This window comes from Colossoma macropomum, unplaced genomic scaffold (genome assembly GCF_904425465.1).
Source record: "Colossoma macropomum unplaced genomic scaffold, Colossoma_macropomum, whole genome shotgun sequence".
NCBI lineage: Eukaryota > Metazoa > Chordata > Actinopteri > Characiformes > Serrasalmidae > Colossoma > Colossoma macropomum.
The window spans coordinates 11,473,537-11,491,387 of record NW_023494809.1 but is presented as its reverse complement, the minus strand read 5'-3'; the positions used below and the strand labels follow the sequence as shown (position 1 = coordinate 11,491,387).

The 17,851-nt window shown below is 39.2% G+C and overlaps 1 protein-coding gene across 1 annotated transcript; it reads right to left on the bottom strand.

Annotated features, from left to right (window-relative positions):
• Window positions 1-6,860: 6,860 nt before the first annotated feature.
• On the bottom strand, window positions 6,861-16,829 carry LOC118798526 (myelin-associated glycoprotein-like). The gene is made up of 4 exons (XM_036557907.1): window positions 16,808-16,829; window positions 13,058-13,318; window positions 10,705-10,980; window positions 6,861-7,202 (listed from the first exon to the last, which is right to left on the bottom strand). Exons 1-4 carry the CDS (start codon window positions 16,821-16,823, stop codon window positions 6,901-6,903), a joined length of 855 nt encoding a protein of 284 aa, XP_036413800.1. The 5' UTR covers window positions 16,824-16,829; the 3' UTR covers window positions 6,861-6,900.
• Between the last annotated feature and the right edge of the window lie 1,022 nt (window positions 16,830-17,851).

Here is a 17,851-nt window from a genome sequence, read left to right as displayed (position 1 = left end):
TTGTTGGTATCAAATTCAAAATGGGCATATATTTTTCAAAAAACTAATTTGTCAGTTTCAACATTTGATATGTTGTCTTTGTACTATTTTCCTTTAAAAATACATTTGATATGCAATTTACATGGTTTGTATATGATAGCATTTTATTTTTATTTACATTCTGCACAGCGTCCCAACTTTTTTGGAAATGCAGTTGTATTAAGACTTATTTTAGTTGGAATGTTCTAGCATTAAGTATTTGGAAATGTTTTTATGTGCATGTCAAAGACGCAGTTGATGTTTTTCAGTACATGGAGTCAGTGGCCAGTGCGTATATGGGGAATGGGGACCAAGCACTGGAAACAGAGCAGCTGGTGACTATGATGAATGAGTTACAAATGAGCTACATTACCACATCAGTATACATAAGCTGTCATTCATGTGCCCACAACAGGAATAAGGAGTCAGGTGCAGGTTTATTTGTGCAATCTCAAAGTCCAATACAGGAAAGGTCAAAACCAGTTTATCTAAAATCAGTACTGACAGTACAAAAACATAGACCAGTATTCAGGGACCATAAACCAAAGCAGAGACAGGGTAGCCTGTGTAATAATGCTCAGAGTTGCAAGGCATGGCCAGTACAAGACTGCAGAGAAAACTGAGCAAAACAGAGATCTTATATACTCAAAACGGCAGCTGATTAGAGACAGGTGAGAACACGTCTAAAATTCTAGTGAGTGCGACCTCTGTAGGCGAAGAGGGGAACTAGGCGCAGCAGATCTGATATGAGCGAAACAACGAAACAATTTTCTCTTATTTTATTTTGTTTTTCTTTATTGCTCTTTTTGCTATTGTTTTTGTTATTTTATTTTCTTCCTTTGTTGGTTTAGGTGTTGTAGGTGTTTGACCCCCAATCCAGAGGTTCATGGACAGCTTGAGCACCTCTCATGTCGTGCGACAGAAGAGAGCAAAGCGAGGCAGGAGGCGAGCGCAGAAGTACTGCTTAGAAAACAACTGGATGAAGATCATGAGCGGGTATTCAGTCGTGCCTCAGGTAAAGAGAAATTTGACAGACTTCTCATCACAGAATTCACACAAATTGTATTTTAATCTCCCTATTGTTGGCTGTAACGTAGCACCACTTTGAGTAGTGGGGTAACAAATCGTAGTTGATCCATGATCCGTATGGATCCCCCCGCCGTTTAGCATGCATGTGAACCTTGGATTAATTGCCAAAAGTTCAACCATAATAGTGTGGAATACAGTTTTACTGCAGCTGTTACGTTTTAAAGTGATAATTCCCTAAATCTCAATGCAGAGTTGCAAAAGTTAAACTGGATAACTTATTTAATTCTTTCACAAAAATGATCGTTTAAAAGCTACGTTGTATGTTGACACAGGTTGTCTTTTTCTGATATTAATTTTTAGTTAAAAAGGTGAAACATTTAAGTATGACAAACATGCATACCTAGAATAAATCAAGAGGGCACATCTTGCTAGGATTCAGCTTCAGGTGGTCTTGACTAAAGCCACACAAGTCAAATTTTCCCAAAGCATATCGCTGTTGTCGGGAAAAGCCTTGTACCTCCAAATTAATAATTGTACAGGAGAAGGAAAAAACATACTTTACTTTTAATGTAAGTCAACGAAACCAGACTTTTTTCCAAGTCATTTTGGGTTGTTTCTTTTGGTCCATTCGTCATGAAATTTACACACGATGTAAAGAGCAACAGGCATTATCAGATTATGTCAAAAACCGAAAAACGACAAAAATAGAGATACGAGGTTTTGTTCGGCCAAAAGCGATATGATGCCTTTGTATTAAAGAAGAAAGCACGTTAAATTTAAATGAGGAAAGAATGACACATCCACCCTGGGACTTTACAACAGTTGTAATAAAATCACCTCTGACTAGATAAAATATTATTTCCTGACAATCATTTAAATGATATTATGTTGTTTTTTTAAAACATTAAATTTAAATGTAAATATCTTACATGTAATTGTTTTGTGAAAGTCTTATACATCACTGTTTATTTTTAATTAAATTGAAATGTAAAGGTCTTATGTGTGGCTTCGAATAATGATGAATATGTTATTCATAGTGACAGCAACAGACAAAAGACATCAACATGTTTTGGTCAATAGTTTAATATTATGTCTTAACCACAAAGTTACACATGCATACATAGCTAGGAGTTTATATAAAATCTTTTAAAAATGCTTGAAAAACATTAGTTGTAAAAAAAAATAAAGTTTTTATTCAACACTTAGTGGGGACATAATATATATATATATTTATAAACACACATATATTCAATTTACAAATCTAATTTTTAACTGTGTACACAAACAGTCAGGTGTAATTCCCGCTCTCAACACCAGAGGTCACCCTCACCTGAGTATCGATCTGTTTCCTAGTTACACCTTGATCTCTTTCACCTGCAGCTCATCTACTTCCATTCATAAGGACCTACACAAACACATGCTCTCTGTGAAGTATTGCCAGTTTGTCTGTGTACTGAGCCTTGTATCACTACTGTTGCTGGATTCATGGTTTACTTGGACTCTGCCTTTTAGACTCTTATTGGTACTATTTCTGTTTTTTTGTAAGCTATTTTGGTTTTTGACTCTTTTGGACTGACCCTGATTCTGGTCTTTGTGATTTTGATACTATGTGTTTTTGAGTAAGTGGGTAAAAAAATGGATACAAACACCTCTGGAGTGCCTTCATTACAGGGATACACCTAATAATGAATTACCTCAGGATATACCTAATGATATAGCATTATAGAGCTTAATTTGGAATCCAGTGTTTATTTACTGTTTTGCTATTTCTTTATATTGTTGTATAAATTGCTTAATTAATAGTTCATGTTCACAAAATGAATAAACAATGAGGGAATCATAGCACATCCTTTTTAAACTGCTGCTAATGAAATGTCATTGAACGGCTCAACACGTTTGGAGGAGAACACTAACTTACAATTCTGTTGTGTCAGCTTACACATACCTGCACTGGTTGGCATCATGCTAAGCCATGAGGGGAGAGTGAGTACCATCCTGCTCATGATAATTTGTTGAGTTAAATGAATGCTCAGCTTTAACACTTAAATTCTTAGTCTTATTCTTCACCAGTAAATGCAGAACATTGCAGGCTGAAGGCTACTGAACTTTGGCTTTAAGAAGCAGTTGTCTCGATGTCAGGACGGTCTCAGTAGTTCTGGTAGATGTCGTACCCATCATCCTAACAAACACAAAGCATCATGACTGATACCGAGACTTAACTCAAATAGCATTAGTTTCATAATATTCAATATTTGTATATAATTTAATTGTCATGTTTGTTAGACTTAAACTCTGCAAGTATTGTATTTTCCCATTTGTTAAGTTTTAGTTTGAAACCAAGGGACAAAAATGAAAATTGAAATGGCCAACAGAAAACTGTCCAGTCAGGATATTTTTCTCCAAAGGTCTAGGTAGACACAGCTAAGTGGCTTCAACTCACTGGAAATTATCTGCCACCACCATGCTTTATTCCAGTTATCTGTCATGGCAGACCAGCAGTTCAACAAAATCTGGTTCTGTTGTGGACTTCTGTTGTATAAACCTATAACTGATATCACTTCTTTATTCCATTTGATGTCCGACAGACGGTCGACATAAGTAGATCCCATTTACAGACACTCTGATTTGTACTCTATCGCCCCCTGTACTTGAGAACTGTGTTTTAACTGCCACAGTAACATAAGGATGTCTGTTTATAGGAAAACCTTCATGCACCTCTACTTGCTTGAGGTCTGCATGAAACTATATTGCACTAGATGGTTTATTGAAAAGGACACCAACACCCCGAACTGACTTTATGCAAGGTTTGTAATTTAATTTTTTTCATTTTTTCAGTTTTCTGAGCCGTGTCAACAAATGTGAGTTTAAACTAATGTTTCTGTAACCAGCTGCCCTAACTATTCAGCTAATGCTAACAGTTTCTTAAATGGTTGCTTGTCCCACAGTTATCATGATCTCATGAGTTAAAATAATTTTCTGGACGAGTGCCTTCCAAGCCTCTATATGAGGAGCACTACATTCATCAGTGTTTGTGTTGGCTTAACACAGCTGACTCAGCTCATGAAGGGGTTAATAATAAGATGATGCATCATTCTTGTGATGCAGTATGTTGTACCTTGTTTGTCTGTGGAGTGTCCATGGTGTTAGTATAGATGTCTTCTCCAGCTGCATTGTTCGCATAGATATTGTCATGAAGATTCACGACGATATTCTTTCCACTGGAATCTCTACGTGATCTAAACCCACAAAGTCTAACAACAAAATACAGCTGAAAAATTCCTTCATCGTGCAGACATGGAGCAATGTTTACTTCCTTTTTCTTTAAAAAGTGAACTTTATCATTGCTGATGAAACTGAATCATAACTCATTTATCTATCTGAACAGGCACACGGCTTTTACTTCTTTCTGTTACCTGAAGGTGGAGTCAGCTGGTTGCTGGCGTCTGTGGCAAAACAGAAAACAGACAGTGTGAACTTGTTACTTCTATGAATGACACTCATTGGCTTATTGAAGGAAGCTGCTGGGTTTTACATTCGGTTTAGCAGTTTTAAAAGAATGGTTCAATGAAAATTCAAATGAACACAGTTTACCACTTACACCAGATGCAGTCAAGAGGACACATGTCTGATGTCCAAATTGTGCTTCTGTAGTTTAGAACTGGAGCTACCAGGCTAACATTGCTAACTAACACTAGAAGTCAATAGTCACCCAAAATGTTTTTTCTAAGAACCTCCCCAAAACTTTTCAACCCAGTCAAACCACATTCAGCTCTTCATTAAGGTCATAAAGACTTGGTTTAGGACACAGTACGACTAAGAGGAGTCAGAATTTAGCGCAACACCTGTTGTCTAAAATGGCTGCCATCTCCATGGTGATGTTTTGTTCATTTTTATGGCTCACAGTAAGTCATTTTCTGTCCTAAACCAAAAACAACCTTAATAAAGACCTGGATGTGATTTGAGTTGAGAGGTTTTGTGGCTGCAAACAAAGATTTGGGTGACTATTGACTTTGCGTTAGCAACATTAGCCTCATAGCTCCAGTGCTTAAATAAAGAATTAAAATTGGAACACCGAACATGTCTTGGCTAAAATCTGGAGTAAGTGAAAAATTTTTCACTGTGACTTTTGGTTAAGATGGCAGTAATAATTTATAACAAGAATAGAATGAATGATGCCAAGGAGGTAAGCAGTCCTGTCAGCCAATTCTAGCAAGACTAAAACCAATCAAATTTCTTATTTTTACCCCAATCCTTTGTTTTCAAGTGTCACTTTGCCCCTTGGAACTGAGTTACAAGGGGTAGTGGTTGAAATATTCCCTATGAAATGGGACCCTCAAATAAAAAAGGACATTACTTCATTAACTGCTACTAGCGCTGCTCTGTAGGTGACCCTGCCAGTCTGCAGTGACAGCAGAGGAGGGTAAAGTTCAGCAACCTCATTGCTGGTCTAAGGGCTAAGTGGTTGGGGCAAGGGGTGAAATGGAATTGGACCTATGAGACATGTCTGTAAACTGTACCTCTTCTTCAAGCAGATAGCTGCCACAGCAATTCCTAGAATGATGCACACCACAGCCACTACAGCAGCTACCATCGATCCAGAGTTTCCTGGAAATGATGGAAAAAAGACTTAAAGCAAGAATCCAAAAATTAAATTTATACAGTTTTCCACTTTTTCTCACGTAATTATGGCAACACATGTTTGGTGTCTTAAGTTTACTTCTTTAGTTTTGCACTGGAACTTAGAGGTTAATGTAGCTCGTGGAAACTTATGGTCACCGAGCAGCACTGTGCTAACTGCATGCCTAAATCATCACACACGTCACAAATTCTTAAGTACTCTTAGACTTGCTTATGTGGTTTCTGACACTATGGCAAACTGTGATCTATAAAAAATGACAAGTACATTAGCAAAGCTAAAAACAGTAGTAGCCATTCTGAAGTGTGAATTTTGTCTATTTTTGACCATCTTAATAGATTAAAGTATGTCTTACAGTAGTGGAAACCACATAAGTTGATTACTCAGCAACAAGACATGGCATGAGGCAAGTGTATGATGAGGTAGGCCTCAAGTCCTCCTCTCAAAGGAAGAAAACAGTTAAATTCCTGATAGAATTTTGAAAACTTAAAAAAAAAAAAATGGAGTGATGTTTGAGTGATGGACAACCTTGTCTTAAAACTGAACGATAATCAGTTTAAAGCATTATCTATTAACATTTATTAAGCTGGAAATGTAACTGTCTGCTTAACTCTTGTGTGGTGTTGATGTTGTTGTTACTCAGTGGTCTGGTGGACCCACCATATTATTATTTTCTAAATCAATACAGTCATAACAATTTATGTAAAAATACCAGATGTTTATTATATCACACGTGGCCAGTGTAGGGTTCTCCTTTAGCAGCTGTAGCCAGTCAGCAGCCTGTCCATGTTGTCCACCCTCACACACATATATACAAACACATACACACACAGACACACACACACTAACAGCAGGCCATGTAGGAGAAGAACAGAGTGAAGGACACAGCACCTCCACACTTTTATTCCCCGCGGGTTCAGCCCAGCACCACATGTGTAATATAAATGTGTAGGGGGTGAACAGAGTGGAGTCACTGAAAATGTGTTATTTTATATGTTCTTCACAGAAAATGAGCAAAGGTGAGGAATCTGAGGTTGAAATAATAATGAATCGCATCATTTTTTCTTTTGGTAAACATAGAAAATGAGTCCCACAGACCCCAACACCACACAAGGGTTAAATAACAGAGAGAGAAACAGAAGCATTCTTACTGTTATGCTTCTTGTACAACAAGTGAAAACACAGTTTGACTGAAGGTCTGTCTAGTGTTCTTTCACTCACACACCATTTAGAAAGGCACTACCGTCAGACACTGAATGCAGGATAGGCATCTGGTAAGTGTCTGTCCCCACAACGTTAGACGCCTTACAGGACACGTTGCTGGCCGGCGGTCCTGTCAGCTCTGACACTGCTATTCTTCCAGCATATGTAGTCGTTGTGTTGAAGTGTGGGTGGACAGCGCTGCTCCCATCAACCATCCAGAAGATGTTAGGTTGGGGCTCTGCTTCTGCTCGACACACGCACTGGACACCTCCAGCTGACACAAAGCATGTTGAGTTCATCAGGATGGAGGGGGGGACTGAGAGACAGGAAGACACAGGACAAAGGACATGACTGCTGAGTCTTAAAGCTGTACTGCTCAACACGTTAACCAGGGCTAAAGGTGCATGAAGCAGAAACACATTGGTGTTCTTACTGTCACAGACTTGATCTTCATTCCTCTAATGCATTAACGCTCTAACACACTTGATTCAACTCATCAGAAGTTTAGTAGGTGCTTTTTGAGTAGGGTCTGGACCCCAACCCTCCCGGACTGGAGATGAAGACCTCTGCTCTAAAGCACTGGTGTAGTCTAGTCTGAAGCAGTGGAGAGGTGTTGCCAGCAGAGGGGGCAGTGCCTTTATTAATCGCTCTAACACAGCGGCCAGGTCTTATAGATCCCTGTAGTCGTGTCGCCGTTTTGTAGATGTTGTCATGCCTATATTAGAAATATCCAGGTCATCATGAGTGCTAACCACTGGCGACTTTTAGAAATTATGAAACACAAGACAACTGACTCGCAAGTACGCAAAAGCGATGGGGCAGAACAGGATTCTAAAAGAGCAAGGTAGGCTGACAGAGGACGGTGATCCCCAGACCACTGGCAAAGCCAGCACTAGCGGCAACGTTGATGTTGCTAGCTTGGCACCAGTGCCAACAACAGCTAGTGATTTGGGCCTTTAGGGAGTACAGGGACTCAAATGCACTGGAAATTCCTGATGGACTGAAATAGTTGTGGGTTGCTGTGAACAGCATTCCAATTGCAAGTGCAGTGCAGAGTGCGAGCGGTGGTTTCCTTCAATTGACCATGATCTGCTAATCACAAAATGGGTCCATGCACTTTTTTTAGATTATCGTCGCTTCTGTTTCTGAAACTTGTTGGCCCAACGCTCACACAATTCAACCCTGTGCCAAATGTGGGCATATGGGCATTAATGTTGTTATGTTTGTGTTATGTGGTTGAAATAGAATAATGTAGTTTTGTGTAGCTTTCAGGGGCAGTCGTGGTCTGGAGGTTAGGGAACCAGCCTTGTGACCGAAGGTCGCCAGATCGATCCCCTGAGCTGACAGTACGTGACTGAAGTGCCCTTGAGCAAGGCACCTAACCCCCAACTGCTCCCAGGGCCCCGTGGATAGGGCTGCCCACCACCATGGGCAAGTGTGCTCACTACCCCCTAATGTGTGTGTTCACTAGTGTGTATGTGGTGTTTCACTGCACGGATGGGTAAAATGCGGAGGTGAAATTTCCCCGTTTTGGGACTAATAAGGGTCACTTAATCTAATCTAGTTTAACACTCTGTAAATGTTCTGTTGACACCTCCAGTCATCCCACAGCATCAATGAGATGTTTTGGTTGCATCATTGTACTGCGGTCATCATAGTGACGCTAGGTCTATTTTATGGCATTGAATGCTACTGTATTAGGTGGAGCACTTAGAGCACTGTTGCTTATCTATACATTCTGGGACCTTTTCCCTCCATGCCTGCCTGCTGGATCACCTCAAACTTGGTGTTCCATTACCTCATGTTTTACAAATTATGCACTGTGTACAGGTTTAAGGTTGTTAAGAGCTGAAATACAACTGATGCTACATTCAAGCTAACACTGCTGCACACGGTATTGACATCATAGGACTGACAACCTCACCCAAATACCCCACACAAACCAGCAAGCCTTGTCAAAGGTGCTAGTTTAGAGGCTTTGGCAGTTTTAGCCTAGTTTGAGTAGCTTTTTGGAAAAAAATATATTATTTTCACAATTTGTGGCTTAAGGTTTGGGACAGACACCTCCCAATACAAAAGGTCCAATAAATGATGATTTTGTATATATTTAGCTTATTGATATCTCTGTTAGTGCCCTGTCAGCAGCTTGTTGAAGAGTAAGAGTAATCAAGGATAAAGATCTCTTGAGGTAAGCCAGTCATCTAGTGTTTATGAATTTCTGACAGTTTGAATTTAAACTCTGCCCTCTTTGCAGCTTGGTGTTCTATAATAAATAAATAAATAAAAATTGTGTCATTTTTATTTATTTATTTTTTGGCTTTTAGAAGAACATAAAGAATATGGAAGCATATCAGTATCAAAACTAAAATGAAAATGTAATATGTAAAATGGCAATGTCTTTGTTTACATTTAACTCTCCCTCTCATATATGCAATGTTGAGAATTCCGATTCAATACTGCGATTTTAATTTGCTATTTGGTATACTAGTATTGACATTTTATTTATACAGAGATTTAGATGCTTTATGAGTGGTTTTATTTCAATTAAAAAGTCCTCCAGTTCTCATGGGCCAAGACACAGCACACTACCTCATTACCCACACCTGATTCAGCTCATCAGATAATTAGGGAGGCCTTCATGAACTGAATTCAGTGTGTTAGATGAGGGTAATCGCTAATCTCCACAGCTTTTTGGCCTGGAAGGTCTCAAGTTTGAAACGTCTGAGCTAGAGCATCTCTAATGTCCTGCTTTTCATTTTAAAAATTCATATATACCAGCGATTATTTTGTTAGCCAGCTGGTAAAAACAGCAGATCAGGTCCTTGTTTGGGAATGTAGCAGTAGCTAGCATTAACAATGGCTTTTAGCTAGCTTAATTCCACATCCCTCCACAATTCATGTAGCGCATTAGCAGGTGAGGTGATGTCAGAGCAATATATCCACCTCTGATGCTCACTTCTTTTTCGATTTTTCTGTTCTACCTTGAACAGTGTAGCTGTAACATTCGGTCGCATTGAGACACCAGAATATAACTGCTGTTTAAGGTGGACTGGAAAATTAATTAAAAAAAAGCAGGTGAAAATGAAGCCAAGTTCTGCCTATTGGGTCATGTATAAAGACATTAAGCATCACAACTGATTATATTTCTCTTCTTCATCTAACATAGGCGCAGCTATAAACTCTTCGGCTGCCACGTTTTCAGATAAAGGCTTTTTCGCTGAGCGTGCTGTTGGCCCCGCTCTGATGAGATGATTGGCAGGTTGGGAAGTCCATGAAAATGAAAATGTGGTTGAATGCATTTGGAATGCCACAGTAGGAGTGCAGTAGGAGAGAATATGTAATTTCAAAGAGGAGAGGTGCTGTTTCCCATTTTACATTTAAATTCTGCCCTCTTTGTAGCTTGATGTTCTCTTTGTTACTGCAAATGAAATGCATTATTAGAGAGTGAAAATGCATATAATATAAACTATTTTAATTATCATTTTCACACAATTATTGCATAGTAACGTTAAGCATAAATATGCAGTTCTGGAGATACATTTTAATTTAAAAAAAGCTACTCATAAAGCATTTGAATCTCTGTGTAAATGAACTCTCAATACTAGAATACCGAATGACAGATTAAAATCACAGTATTGAATTTTTATTTTTTTTTATTCAACCTTGCATATATGAGTAGGAAATTGAAATGCAAACATATAAAGACATTGCAAATTGCATATTACATTTTAATTTTGATACCGATGTGCCTACATAAAAGAACACAGCATGGCCTGTCTAGTGTCATTTCACTCACACACCATTTAGAAATGCACTACCTTCGGACACTGAATGCTGGATAGGCATCTGGTAAGTGTCTGTCCCCACGATGTTGGACGCCTTACAGGACACATTGCTGGCCGGTGGTCCTGTCAGCTCTGACACTGTTATCCCTCCAGCATGTTTAGTCATTGTACTGAAGTGTGGGAGAAGAGCGCTGCTCCCATTAACTGTCCAGGAAACATTAGCTTTGGGCGCTGCTTCCACTCGACACACACACCGGAGACCTCCAGCTGACCCAGAGCATGTTGAGTTCACCAGGATGGTAGGAGGGACTGAGGGACAGGAAAACCAGACATGACTACTGAGTCTTAACGCTGCACTGCTCAACATGTTAACCAGGGCTAAAGGTGCATGAAGCAGAAAAACACACTGGTGTTCTTACTATCACAAATTTGAGCTTCAGTTCTCTAAAGCAGGGGTCTTTAACTCTGGTTCTTGCTCAAACACACCTGATTTAACTCATCTGTTAATGGACTAGTAGGTGCTTTTTGACACCCTGCTCTAAAGCTCTGGTGTAGTGCCATTATTCATTACTCTAAAGTAGACAAATCCCATAGATCTCTTGTCATCATTCTGTAGTCGCCTTCATGCCTATATTAGGAACACTGAATAGACATAATAAGACTGATAACTTCACCAAAATATCCCATGCAAACCAGCAAGCTTTGTCAGTGTGGTAGTTTGAAGACTTTGGCAGTTTTAGGCTGTGGTTGCAGTAGCTGGTGTTGGTATATAATAGTGTTGAAGGTAATAGTAGACTTACTTTCATGCAATGTGATTTCAGTGTGAATGAGCATTAGCTTGCTTGGAATATGTTTGTAGTTGTAATTTGACTGCAAAACAATCTTATAATTCAGGGAATCCAGTAAAATGTATATAGGACAAAATGTTTCGGCTTTGGGGCATTTTAAATGACCACGGGCCATGACCACGATGATTTTCAAAAATATTTCATTCCATTCATTTTCGTCATAGAGCAAACCAGTTTCGACCTGGTGTTCCTGATATGGGCATGATGCAGACTACAGAAAGACTCACATTTCATAGGTCTACTGGACTCTGCTGCCTTGCTCTGTTCACACAGCCTCACTGATGAAGCACCACTTCATAGCACCGAATAAGGTAATGTTCAAATTCTTCTTTTTGCTCATGTTACCAGGTAAGGAGATGCTCCAGTGCCACTAATGGACCAACTCCCATGCTAAGGGCTATACTGTGACAGTTAGCAAGACTAGCCTGGCTAACACTTACAGCACAAAATAGCCTACAAACCATTTGCATTACATTCATAGTATAATTTTACTTTAAATATAATCCTCAATGTTTTTCACTTAGAATCACTAAGTATTTTGACATTTTTCTTTAATTCCTTTAATTCTTTTAAATTTACAAACTAAATTGTCTATATAAATAAAATAAATATGTAGTAAATATGAAATATGTATAAAATAAAAATAAGATAATCTTTTATTAGTCCCACAGTGGGGAAATTTACAATGCTGCAGCAGCAAAGGGACAGCAAGGCATTGAAGAAAAGTAAGAAGTAGACAATTAACAAAATAATTAACAGTTACAGTTTGTTACTTGCTACTGAATAGGCTATATATATATATATATATATAATACTAAAGATAAAAAATATAAACTCTGTCCTTCACAAACTCTATTCACAAAAACGAACCATATAAACATTGTTTATTTTCAAAATGACCACAGTATTTGGAGACCTCTCTGGTGGAAATGTGTAATTGCAGTCGACGTGAGAACCCCTTCCCCCAGAGGATGAATCTGATGATTGCAAGCATGTTGAAACAGAATTTAAAGAGAAATCAATCAAGATTGGTAACGGACGTGAGTGAATGATCTACTATTGTCATCATATTTTCATCAATATATTGATTATTGACTTTACACAGTGACACTTTTCACAGCAGCACAAACACCATATTTTAGCCTGTCTTCTCCTGACATTGGAATGCTAATTCTTTCATTTCTAACCAGAAGATCATGCATCATACACCTCTGAATGTGATTCTTTCTTAAAGAGATGTTATTGTTTGCTGTTTCATTTGCGGGATTTCCAGTGCTGTGTTGAGGTGTGCATTTATAGTCGGAACTACACCAGAAGTACAATGAAGCTGGACTCAGGAGCTCTAGCTGAGGCTTGCTGAAATGAATCTTGAACAACTGCCATATAAAACACAATTATTATACACACCAACAAAAGTGGCACTTCTATAGGGAAGGGGTCTGAGATCTACCTGTGCCCATGTGTTCAGAGGTTCAGTCAGGGACTTTTGACAGGGACTTTGAATACAATATTATCAAAACAAATAAGGAAATACTCACAGTGGACATTCAGCAGTACTTGCTTTGATTGACCTCTTCCAGCGGAGTTACGGGCAGTGCAGGAGACTGATGTGTCTCGTTTGACAGCTTCAAGGGGAAACGATTTTGGTGCCGTTTTGGTCGTGGTGGAACCCTTTTGGGTAACAAGCCACTCGTAGTCTGTTGGTTCAGGGTTGCTCTTACTGGTACACATGAGTGAGATTGCACCACCCTCAACCACACTTCTATCTGCTCCATCTATTTTAACATCTTCAGGGGCGTCTGTGGAGATGCAGTGGATATAGATTATATGTTTTATCGCTGCATTTCTTATGACCTACAAACTATTTCACTGTAAACAGTCCAGAGTTAGCTGAGTTCAGTAGCACAGGTAGTGGCAAATATACTATATAGCCAAAAGTATGTGGACACCCCTCCAAATGATTGAATTCAGGTGTTTTAGCCACACCCATTGCTAACGTGGATAAAATCAAGCACATAACCTTGTAATCTCCATAGACAAACACTGGCAGTAGAACGAGTCATACTAAAGAGCTCAGTGATTTAAACATGGCACTGTCATGGGATGCCACCTTTGCCACATGGGTTTCAATGGCTGAGCAGCTGCACACAAGCCTAAGATCAAAATTTGTGCCAAGTGTGTGGAATGGTGTAAAGCATGCCTCCACTGGACACTGGAGCAGTGGAAATGTGTTCTCTGGAGTGATGAGTCCCGCTTCACTGTCTGACCATCTGAAGGATGAATCTAGGTTTGCAGATGCGATGAGAACGTTACCTACTGGAATGGATAGTGCTAACAGTAAAGTTTGGTGGAGGAGGGATAATAGACTGGGGCTGATGGGATAATGAAGGGTGATGTCAATGCTACAGCATAGAATGACATTTTTTTTTTTTTTTTAATTTTTTATTTTATTTTCAATACTAAAGAGAAACAAAATGTACAATGACAACACAGATACAAATAAATGCTTTCCCCCTAAATTTCCCCTCCTCCACCCCCAGTCTCCCACCCGCCCACTCCCAGCTGGAAAATCGACACAATTAGTGCAGAGACAAAAGATAAACATCATAAATTTACAATAGCTTAGTGTATGTGTCCATATACATAGACACGTGCACTTGTATGCATGCATACCCTTTCTAACAAAATTGGTGGAGTTAACAGAGTGAAATCAAAGAGAATAATCTGCTGTCCTGTCTTTACGTGGATTAGAGTGTAAGTTACTCTATATCCCTGATTTACCATTTTCAAACCCTTTAATCATACATTAAGTAATTGACTAATGTTATTAGCCAGATTTTCCCATATTTGGATTGTTGGAGCCTTAGCATTGTGAATTCTAGCAGTAGAAAGCTCCATCATAACTATATCATGAAAATAAAATAACCACTTTCTACTATGCAACGTATAAGGGGGCATCCAACGTTGAACTATCAGTTTTTTTGCTGCGGTCAAACCAGAGCATACAATGACATTTTAAGAAATTATATTCTGCGAACTTTGTTGCAACAGTTTGAGGAAGGCACTTTCCTGTTCCACCATAACTGAGCCCCTGTGCACAAAGTGAGCTCCATAAAGACATGGTTTGAGGAGTTTGGTGTGGAGGAACTCCAGTGGTCTGCACAGAGCCCTGACCTCAACCCCACTGAACACCTTTGAGATGAACTGTAATGTAGATGGCCTACCACTCCAACATCAGTGCTTGAGCTCACAAATGCTTTTTTGACTGAATGGGCACAAATTCTCACAGACACACTCCAAAATCTTCTGGAAAGCTTCCCAGAAGAGTGGAGGCTGTTATAGTTGCAAAAGGGGGCAACTCCATAGTAATGCCCATGGTTTTGGAAAGGGATGTCTAACAAGCTCATAGAGGTGCAATAGTCAGGTGTCCACAGACTTTTGGCCATATAGCATAAGTGGAAAACAAAATCTGTCTGAATAGACAGAGAACAGCAGTGTAGAGGGAAGGGAAGCTGTTCCTTTATAAAATTTATAAAATTTCATACTATGGTAGTGTAAAGCATTGGCTGGCAAGGCAGACAAGGAGGTGGAGTACAAGCACAAGTGTATTACATGGATAATCCAAATGACAGGTAGGCAGATAAATAGTACTGGGATCCATGGAGAACACACCAAAACATGGCAACAAAGGGAACTACCAAGAACACGAACTGACTAGGAAAACTATGAAACACAAAGTCTAGACTTACACAAAGAAAACTCAAGCAGGGAAACAAGAACTTTAAGATCACAAACCTAAACCAGGAACATACAACAATGCTGGCTGGGGAACAAAAGAAACACAGGGATATATATACTAACACAGAAGACAAGGAACACCTGAGACTAATGAGTGGGTGGGGCTAGGAAACCAGGATCAGGCGAAGGCTGAAGTCAGGGCAGGACAGGGGAGGAGCTAACACAACATCAAAAGCACATGGCACTAGAAAACAAAGGCACATGGTAGATGTAAACAAATGACACAGGGAAACTAGAAAACTGTCACACTTCTGGGTTCTCCTCCCTTGCCTAACACACTGCAGGACTCCACTTCCCAGAATCCCAATCATCATGACATCACCCCTTCCACCAATCACAGGCCTCTACTTCGTTCTCAATCACCTGAGTACTGATTCAACACACCTGTATCTGTTTTCCTTAGACTTTAAAAGGATCCTGGTTTGGTCTCCTCTTTGTGAGGTATTGCCACACTACTGGTCACTGAGCGTTTATGTTCTATTTTCATGACCTGTGTACCGAACCCATTGCCTGTTTCTCTTTTGGATTTGCCCTTTCTGCTCTGGTTGCCTGTGTATTTGTGTTTTCTGGTTTTTGACTTTTGCCTGTTTTTGGATGCTGTTTTTGGATTTGCCCTGACTTGGTTCTCTCATTAAACCAGCTGTTGTTTTTAAAGATCTGCGAGCGTCTTTCTGAGCTTGTTCAGCGTCACAAAAACAAATTAGTGTTATCGTTTGTTAGTAGCTGTGCTTTATGAGGAGCTTTCATAGTGGAGGCTTCTGGTGGATGGTTAAAGAAAAAAAGGACAGTCTGCTTCACTATTGGACAATTTCGCTTTAAATTAGCTGAGCAGGCCAACATGAGGAGCTGGTTTCCTGGACATCAGTCTTTTTCACAATGGCCATAAAATGCAATTTCCTCATGTTTTGGAGCTCTCTTAGTTGAGAGAAGTGAATTGTTTTGGGAGTAGAGGGTTCTCACCCCTCGCCTTTCACTCTTCATTGCTCCCTAGCAGCTCAACACACACATTTCACAAGCAGAGAGCTTCATGGAGTTATTATCTAAAAATATACAAGTCCACTGGTGGAATGGTCAGTAGCAGGGCTGCAGAAAGAGGCTATGCCTAGTCTTCGACCAAACTGCAGGGCTAATGGTGAATCACCATTGGAATTTTTTTTTGTCTAGGCTTAGGCTTAATCTGGATATATATAACTAGCCCTAGAAGATACGCACACAGAGTTAGCTCACTAATAACCAATTTTAAATGAGTAAAGAAGGACCTACAAGATACTGATAAACATGCTTAGTTGTATATCATTTTTCCTATTTTTACATTCCCTTTATATGTATTTTGATTATTACAAAATACATTGAGAAATGATTTTGTCTGATTCTGGTGTACATTGCATTGAATTATGATCTACACAGAAAGAATGAAACATCGCTCTGAGGTTCACAACTTTTAACAATACAAAGTGAAGAAAACATGACAGCTTGTAAATTTTACTTACATAAGATGTTGAGCATAACAGTTGTACTATATATAGATTTGCCGTTGAATGTGCTGTTGCAGCTGAGTGTTCTGTTGTGGTCTAGACGGTTTGCTCTGAACTGAGCATGTGCCACCGAAGTCCACAGTCCTCCTGAGACCACAGTGCTGGTAACGTTGTTAGAAATGTAAGACAAACCCATCCATTCTACCGGTGGTGGGGACGATGGACAGGAATACTGGACTGTGCAGTTGGCAGAGAATAACTTTCCATCCGTTTGTGTGTTCTCAACGGAAATGCTAACCTCAGGGTTCACTGGAATCAAAGCACAAATATTAATATTAATTGGTCAGAAGACTTTCGTAGTCCAAAATCATAATCACGTGTGTAATTATTAATTTAAAAGTCATTTAAAATCATAGTGAATGGGAAATCATAATGATGCATTTGACATATTTGGGAGTGAAATATGGTATTGGGGAGGGTCTCTGAGCTGGCTGAGTGTTTTTTCTTGGTAACAGGTGGGGGTGGCAGAGGTGGAGATAATAACATATTATATTATATTGTAATATTATTTTCCCATCTGCTGGTACACAGTGATGTAATTAAAACTCAGATGTTTTAGAGGTGAAAAGTTAAAAAGAGGCAAAAGTCATTACGCTTCTACAAAAAATGCAGGAAAACAAGAATGCTATCTTTTAAAAGGTATGGTATAACGAAGTGTGTATTATATGAAGAGGCACATGAACTAAACCATTATAAATAAAAAACTAACAAGTTACATTTTGATAGTTTCAATACTCATTTTCCTGGCTGCAGGTTTTGGATGTTTGTATTGTTTGTATACTCACCAACATTTATTAGGATGTATTTATATTGGTTGCTAGATGTCTCTGGAAAGATCCATGGATACAGGTATATTGCGTTATCTTCTTGGCGGACATTATTGATCTGCAGGGTGCAGTCTCCCTGACTAGGATTTCCAGGCACTGATGTTCTTCCTCTAAAGTCATCTACTACATCTGCAGTGTTGTTGGAGTACACTATAGGGGACCAACTTGCTCT

What these genes read in the sequence shown, in the direction of transcription:
- LOC118798526 (XM_036557907.1), bottom strand. An exon ending in AGTACTGCTGAATGTCCACT is followed by an intron (nt 10,981 to 13,057) that starts GTGAGTATTTCC and finishes CCTGTCCCTCAG; the next exon opens with TCCCTCCTACCATCCTGGTG. An exon ending in CCAGCATTCAGTGTCCGAAG is followed by an intron (nt 7,203 to 10,704) that starts GTAGTGCATTTC and finishes CCTGTCTCTCAG; the next exon opens with TCCCCCCCTCCATCCTGATG.